Raw genomic sequence first — 7,301 nt, 5'->3', positions numbered from 1 at the left:
GGGGGACACCACACCGTTCTCTCGCTCTCTCTCCCTGTCTCTCCCGCTGTCTCCCGCTGTCTCTATCTCTCTCTCTGTCTCTGCCTGTATCTGTCTCTCCTTCTATCTCTGCTTCTATCTTTGTCTCTCTGTCTCTCTCTCCCTGTCTCCCTCTGTCTCTGTCTCTCTCTATCTCTGTCTCTGCCTGTCTCTGTCTCTCTCTCCCTCTGTCTCTGTCCGTCTCTCTCTCTCCCTGTCTCTGCCTGTCTATCTTGCTGTCTCTCCCTCTGTCTCCCTCTGTCTCCGTCTCGGCTTGTCTCTGTCGCTCTCTCCCTCTGTCTCTACCTCTGTCTCTCTCCCTCTTTTCCTGTCTCTATCATTGTCTGTCTCTCTCTCCCTCTGTCTCTGCCTGTCTGTCTTGCTGTCTCTCCCTCTGTCTCTGTCTCTGTCTGTCTCTGTCGCTCTCTCCCTCTGTCTCTACCTCTGTCTCTCTCCCTCTTTTCCTGTCTCTATCACTGTCTGTCTCTCTCTCCCTCTGTCTCTGTCCGTCTCTCTCTCTCTCTCCCTGTCTCTGCCTCTGTCTGTCTCGCTATCTCTCCCTCTGTCTCTGTCTCTGCCTGTTTCTGTCTCTCTCTCCCTCTGTCTCTGTCCGTCTCTCTCTCTCTCTCTCCCTGTCTCTGTCTCTGTCTCCTGTCTCTCTCTCTCTCCCTTTCTCTGTCTCTGCCCGTCACCGTCTCTCTCTGTCTCCCTCCCACCCCCAGACTCAGAGAAGACGAGGGACCCACCTGCCGCACACCTGCCCATGAACGCGGGGATCCTGGCCGCGGTCACCATCGGCTCCCTCGCTGCCGGGGCCCTCCTCATCGGCACCTTGGCCTACCTCCTGGTGACGAGGGGCTGGCGGGGCCAGAGCCACAGGTACAGGCCCCCGGGCCTCTCCCTCCTCCCCCTCCCTCTCAGTCCCATGGACCTTTCACAAGTCCCATCACCCGGTTCGTACCCAGTCTCATCCAACCTTTGGGGTGAAAAGGATCTTTCTATCCTGTCTTAGACAGAATTCTGCACTGCCAGGGACAGGAACCCTACTCTTAAATGGGCTTACCAAAAACAAAGCATCTTTTTGGACTACATAATGTGCTAGCTTCAGGTATGGCTGGATCTAGGGGCTCGATTTCAATCAGGAAACTCCTCCCTACACGCCTCAACTTTTTTTTCTAATGTCCTCCGTGGCTTCATGCTCAGGCAAGCTCTGCCCTGATGTGGCAAGACGGTCTCCGGGGGCTCCAGGCTCGCCTGCCCCCTCGCAGGCTCACGTCCCCTCCCCTGACTCACAGCCTCCCAGGCTCAGCCACCTCAAAGGAAGGAGGACAACTGGGTCCTGGGAGTTCCTTTGGAAGCGCCAAGCCTGCCTCTCATTGGTTTCGCTCAGATCAGACCACGTGACCTTCCACGAGCCAATCACTGTGGCCAGTGGAATGCTCGGATTGGCCAGACTCGGGCTGCTGGGTCCAGCCCCACGTGGGTAAATGCACCGAGAGAGGGGAGGGGTCCCCAGAGGGAAGCTGGATGCCTTTGTCACAGAAGGGGAGTGGGCGGTGGGCAGGGACAGGGCCTAGGTCTTTTTTTTTTTTTTGAGTTGGAGTCTCACTGCATTGCCCAGGTTGTAGTGTGGGGGCACCATCCCAGCTCACTGCAGCCACTACCTCTTGAACTCAGACGATCCTTCCATCTCAGCCTCCCGAGTAGCTGTGACTACAGGCGTGCACCGCCATACCCAGCTAATTTTTGGACTTTTTTGTGGAGATGAGGTCTCACTCTGTGGCCCAGGCTGGTCTCGAACTCCTGGGCTCAAGCAATCCTCCAGCCTCGGCCTCCCAAAGTGCTGGGATTACAAGCAGGAGCCACCCCACCTGGCTCATTTTATTTTTAGAGACAACCTCGCTCTGTTGCCCAGGCTGGAGTGCAGTGGTGCCATCGTGGCTCACTGCAACCTCCCACTCCTAGGCTCAAGTGATCCTCTGGCCTCAGCTTCCCAAGTAGCTGGGACTACAGGCACGCGCCACCACACCTGGCTAATTTTTTAAATTTACTTTAGGGACGAGTTCACGCCATGTTGCCCAGGCTGGTCTTGAACTCCTGGGCTCAAGCAATGCTCCAGCCTCGGCCTCCCAAAGTGCTGGGATTACAGGCAGGAGCCACCACACCTGGGCTGATAAGCCCTGGTGTCTTGACGTCCATCATTCCACTTGCCTTTCCCTTGACTCTTTCTATTTAGGGGTGACAAAGAGCTTTCCTCTCTCAGCCTCTGATCCACAAATCCGTCAACACACGTTTGTCAAGGGCCTACTATGTGCCAGACAGAGTTCAAGGCCCTGAAAAGCTTGGTTTTGAAGGAGTTGGAGGCTGCCTCTAAATTCAGGGGGAGGTCAGCACCTTAGGAGGCCAGGGCAGGAGGATTGCTTGAGCCCAGGAGTTCAAGACCAACCTAGGCCACATAGGGAGACTGCATATCTACAAAAATTTAAAAATCATAGCCCGGCTCGGTGGCTCAGCCTGTAATCCCGCGCCTTTGGGAGGCTGAGGTGAGTGGATTGCCTGAGGCTGCGTGCTCGAGACTTGCCTGGGCAACTTGGTGTGGCCTCACCTCTACAATAAGATTAAAAAAAAAATTAGCCGGGCATAGTAGCGCGTGCCTGTAGTTCTGGCTACTTGGAAGGCTGAGGCGGAAGGATTGCCGGAGCCCAGCACGTCGAGACTGCGGTGGCCGGGAGCGGCCACTGCACTCCGGTCTGGGCGACAGAGTGAGACTCCAACTCAAAAAAAAAGAAAAAGAAAAAGAAAAATCAGTCGGACATGGTGGCCTGCCTATAGTCCCAGCTACTTGGGAGACTGAGGCAGGAAGATCGCCTGAGCCTAGGAGGTTGAGGCTGTGGTGAGCCATGTTTGCACCACCACACTCCAGCCTGGGCAAAAGAGTGAGACCCCAACTCAAAAAATAAATAAATGCAGACAGACAGACATAAATACACTTGGAAATGAGGCTGTGGTGGATTAGCGCTGCCTGCCATGGTCGCGGCCCGGGTGGTGGGGGCTGGCCAGCCGTCCCTGAGGGCAGGTTGGATCCACACTCGCCACAGTCTCTGGAGAAAACCAGAGAGAGGAAGTCACTTGTCCAGGGGCATAGGACTGGCTTCTGAATGGCAATGGATTCCCAGGATAGGAACTCAGGCCTGAGTAGCTTGTCAGCCCCAGAACTGGGGTCAGAGCCCAAGTGTCTTGACTCCCAGTCAGCATTATTATTATTTTCTTTTTTTGAGTTGGAGTCTCACTGTCGCCCAGACTGGAGTGCCGTGGCCTCTCCCGGCCACCGCAGCCTCGACCTGTTGGGCTCTGGCGATCCTTCCGCCTCAGCCTTCCCAGTAGCTGGAATTACAGGTGCGCGCGACCATGCCCGGCTGATTTTTTGATTTTATTGTAGAGATAGAGGTCTCGCCTGCCCAGGCGGTTCTCGAACCCGCGGGCTCAGGCAATCCACTCGCCTCAGCCTCCCAAGACGCGGGATTACAGGCTGAGCCACCGAGCCCGGCCAGCATTCTTTCCACTTTAGCCAAAGAGCCTCAGAGAATCTCAGGTACTCAAATGCTTTCTGAACAGGAGGCAATTCCACAGGCATTCTGGGCCATAGCAACTAAGGGCACGGTGGCTCACACCTATAATCCGAGCACTTTGGGAGACTGAGGTGAGAGGATTGCCTAGCCCGCGGGTTCGAGACCCGCCTGGCAACTTGGCGAGACCGCATCTCTGCAATAAATTTTTTAAAAATAGCCAGTCATGGTAGCACGCGCCTGTAGTTCCAGCTACTTGGAAGGCTGAGGCGGAAGGATCGTCGGAGCCCAGCAGGCCGAGGCTGCGGTGACTGTGAGTGTGCCATTGCACTCCAGCCTGGGCACAGAGTAAGGCTCTGACTCCGAAAACAAAAAACACGAACTCACAAGGATGTAAATAGGGGTGGAAGAAGAGCTGTATGCTGTTTACCCTCAAATGGTTCAGGAGAAGGATTATGTGGCGGGGTGAGGGGCAGAAAAGGAAGCAGGGAGAGAGAGAGAGAGGAGAAACGCTAAAGGAAATGGAATTTAAAGCAAAAATAGACGGAGGCCAGGCATGGTGGGTCATGCCTGTAATCCCAGCACTTTGGGAGGCCAAGGCAGGATTGCTTGAGGTCAAGCGTTTGAGACCAATCTGGGCAACATAGTGAAACTCCTTCTCTATTAAAAAAAAAAAAAAATAGCTGAGTGTGGTGGTGCACACCTGTAGTCTCAGCTACTTGAGAGGCTGAGGCAGGAGGATCACTTGAGCCCAGGAGTTGGAGGCTGCAGTGATTCTATGACAGTGCCACTGTACCCCAGCTTGGGTGACAGAGTGAGACCCTGTCTGAAAAAAAAGGAAAAAAACCCTAAGGAATCAAGGAGAAAGTTGTTCAGAGGTTCTTTGTATTTTTGCAACTTTTTCTGTTTGACATTATTTTTAAATAAATAAGTTTTTTCATTGTTATACTATTTTAAAGACTTTGAATCACATGGCCATATATACACATGTATGTCTATATATATGTGTGTGGTGTGTGTGTGTTTTATACACACACACACCACACACACACACAGAGGAGGTGCCAAAAATAGTATACACTTTTTTTGTTTTCTTTTCTTTTTTTAATTGGAGTCTCACTCTGTCACCCAGGCTGGAGTGCAGTGGCACGCTCCTGGCCACCGCAGCCTCAACCTGCTGGGCTCCAGCGATCCTTCCGCCTCAGCTTTCCAAATAGCTGGAACTACAGGTGTGAGCTACCACACCCGGCTAATTTTTTTTTTATTGTAGAGGCAAGGTCTCGCCACGTTGCCCAGGCTGGTCTCGAACCCGCAGGCTCAGGCAATGCACTCGCCTCAGCCTCCCAAAGTGCCGGGGTTACAGGCTGAGCCACCCAGCCCGGCCCATACGCCTTTTTCTAGCCTCTTCACGTTATTCTGACTGTGGAGAAGTGAGCATCGCAGGCAGGGTACTGAGCCTTAAGCACCTCTAGTACTTGCTAAGGCCCTCCCCCTCCTCCGGCTCTTACAAAGAAAATCGGCAACATTACTGGGCTACAAAATTACACCATTGTGTCCGCTTCTCTTATTTCCTGTCACTTTCCAAGCGTGTCTGGTGGCCTGAGCTTTCTCTTCACTACAACGTAACAGCTTCCTGTCGCTTTTGCTCCTCCAGCCCTGCCCCTCCAGCTTGTCCCCATCGAGAGGTCCTGACACAGCCAGTTAGCTCAGATCCATCCTCTGCTGAGTTCTACCCCAGACTCCCCCATCAGAGTCCAGGCCAAGGTCCTCGCTGTGGCCACCAGGCCCAGCACTATCTGCAGGCCCCTCACACTGTCGCCCCAGCCAGTCACACCTCGCTCCTCTCCCTTCCATGGGGTTCTGGCTGCTGCCTCAGGGCCTTTGCCCAGGCTGTTTCCATGATTTCTGCATAGGTGTACCCTCGTCTGCCTCAGGCCTTTGCTCAAATGTGCCCTTCCCAGGGAGGCCCCTGAGACGGTCCTACTGGAAACTGCACACACCCCTCCACCTCCCGCCCTTCCCATGGAAAGGAATGTCCCTCCCTGACGTCTGACGGCGGGTCTTTCACTCTGGCTCTCTCTCCCCTCCAGAGCGAACACTCCGGGAGGCCAGGGGTCCTTGTCTGTCCTGTGCCCATCTGTGTCCCCGGTGCCTTCGATGACGCCCATCACATGGTTGGTGCCCGTACGTGTTTGTTCAGTGAATTAACAGACTTGCCATTGTGGTGTCAAGTAGACTTTTTTTTTTTTTTTAGTTGGAGTCACACTCTGTCGCCCAGACTGGAGTGCAGTGGCCGCTCCCGGCCACCGCAGCCTCGACCTGCTGGGCTCCGGCGATTCCTTCCGCCTCAGCCTTCCAAGTAGCTGGAACTACAGGCACCCGGCTAGTTTTTTGATTTATTGTAGAGATGAGGTCTCGCCAAGTTGCCTGGTGGGTCTCGAACCCACGGGCTCAGGTAATTCACTCACCTTGGCCTCCCAAAGCGCAGGATTACAGGCTGAGCCAAGTGGACTTTTTAAATAGAGTCTTCAAGTGAGTCACCTCGAAGAGCACTGTTAAGGAGATTGTAAGACAGGTTGGAGGTGAATCCTCAGACGGTCTTTATTTTACTTTATTTTTTTAGTCGGAATCTCATTCTGTCACCCAGGCTGGAGTGCAGTGGCACGCTCGTGGCCACCACAGCCTCGACCTGCCGGGCTCAGGCAATCCTTCCTCCTCAGCCTTCCAAGCAGCTGGAACCCAAGCACGCACCACCACATCCGGCTAATTTATTTTATTTATTGTAGAGACGAGGTCTCGCCAAGTTGCCCAGGCTGGTCTCGAACCTGTGGGCTCAGGCAATCCTCTCCTCGGCCTCCCAGAGTGCTGGGATTATAGGCGTGAGGCACTGTGCCCGGCCTCAGACGGTCTTTAAATGGTGATGATCAGGCCATATGGCTCCTCGGCAAAAGGCAACGGCTGGGGACACTGAGGGCCATGGCCAGGGGTGGTGGAAGAGGCGGCTGGGAGGGACAGCGCCTCCTGGCTCACGCTCCTTGGGGCCTGGCGGGTTCCCGGCGTCTCTGGGTCTGTCTCCACCACCTCCCCAGCACCTCGCTGGCCTCACGCCAGATCCCGCCCTGTCTCCCCAGGACAGCGCCCGCGAAGAAGCCGGAACTGGGCCCGGATCATGACGTGGGTGAGCCGGGCCTGGGTCTCAGTCCCAGGCCTCTTTGTGCCTCCCCAGTCCCAACCACAAGCCCCTTGTTCTCTCCCACGGGGGCCTCCTACTGGCTTCCCCCCAGACCTCTCGGGGCCTGCTGGACTCAGCCCCTAGAACCTGGCATCAGTGCTCGGCCCAAACCTGTGACCTCCTCAGGGGCCGGCACCCTTGTCCCTGTGGGCGGTGGGCCCTTCCACCCCACAGGCCATGACCCGCCCAGGCTCTGTCTCCCAGGGCCCCCACCCAGCTCCTCACTGGCCTTCCAGCCTCCAGACGCACCTCCCACCCATCTCTGGGTAGGATCCTTCTAAAATCTGATTCCATCACTCCTCTGCTCAGAGGCCGTTCATAGCTCCCCAGTACCCTTGGGTCAAAGTTAAGCCTCCTTGACATGGACCTTAAGGCCCTTTATAAACTCGTCCCCACTGTCTTTCCTGGCTTCATCTCTCTTTTTTTGAGTCGGAGTCTCACTCTGTCGCCCAGACTGGAGTGCAGTGGCCGCTCCTGGCCACCGC

At 55.2% G+C, this 7,301-nt stretch overlaps 1 protein-coding gene across 1 annotated transcript in view; it reads left to right on the top strand.

The window, feature by feature from the left end:
* Window positions 1-7,301, top strand: part of CEACAM19 (carcinoembryonic antigen related cell adhesion molecule 19) — a 21,759-nt gene that overhangs the window by 11,197 nt on the left and 3,261 nt on the right. Inside the window, exons 3-5 of the mRNA XM_008056021.1 lie at window positions 747-897; window positions 5,675-5,758; window positions 6,716-6,762. Of these exons, the coding sequence (XP_008054212.1) occupies window positions 747-897; window positions 5,675-5,758; window positions 6,716-6,762 (282 nt within the window). The remainder of the gene's footprint in view (window positions 1-746; window positions 898-5,674; window positions 5,759-6,715; window positions 6,763-7,301) is intronic.

This window comes from Carlito syrichta, unplaced genomic scaffold, assembly GCF_000164805.1.
Source record: "Carlito syrichta isolate Samal-C Ts95f unplaced genomic scaffold, Tarsius_syrichta-2.0.1 Scaffold302083, whole genome shotgun sequence".
NCBI lineage: Eukaryota > Metazoa > Chordata > Mammalia > Primates > Tarsiidae > Carlito > Carlito syrichta.
The sequence above is the reverse complement of the archived record's forward strand: the minus strand, read 5'-3'. Positions and strand labels throughout refer to the sequence as shown.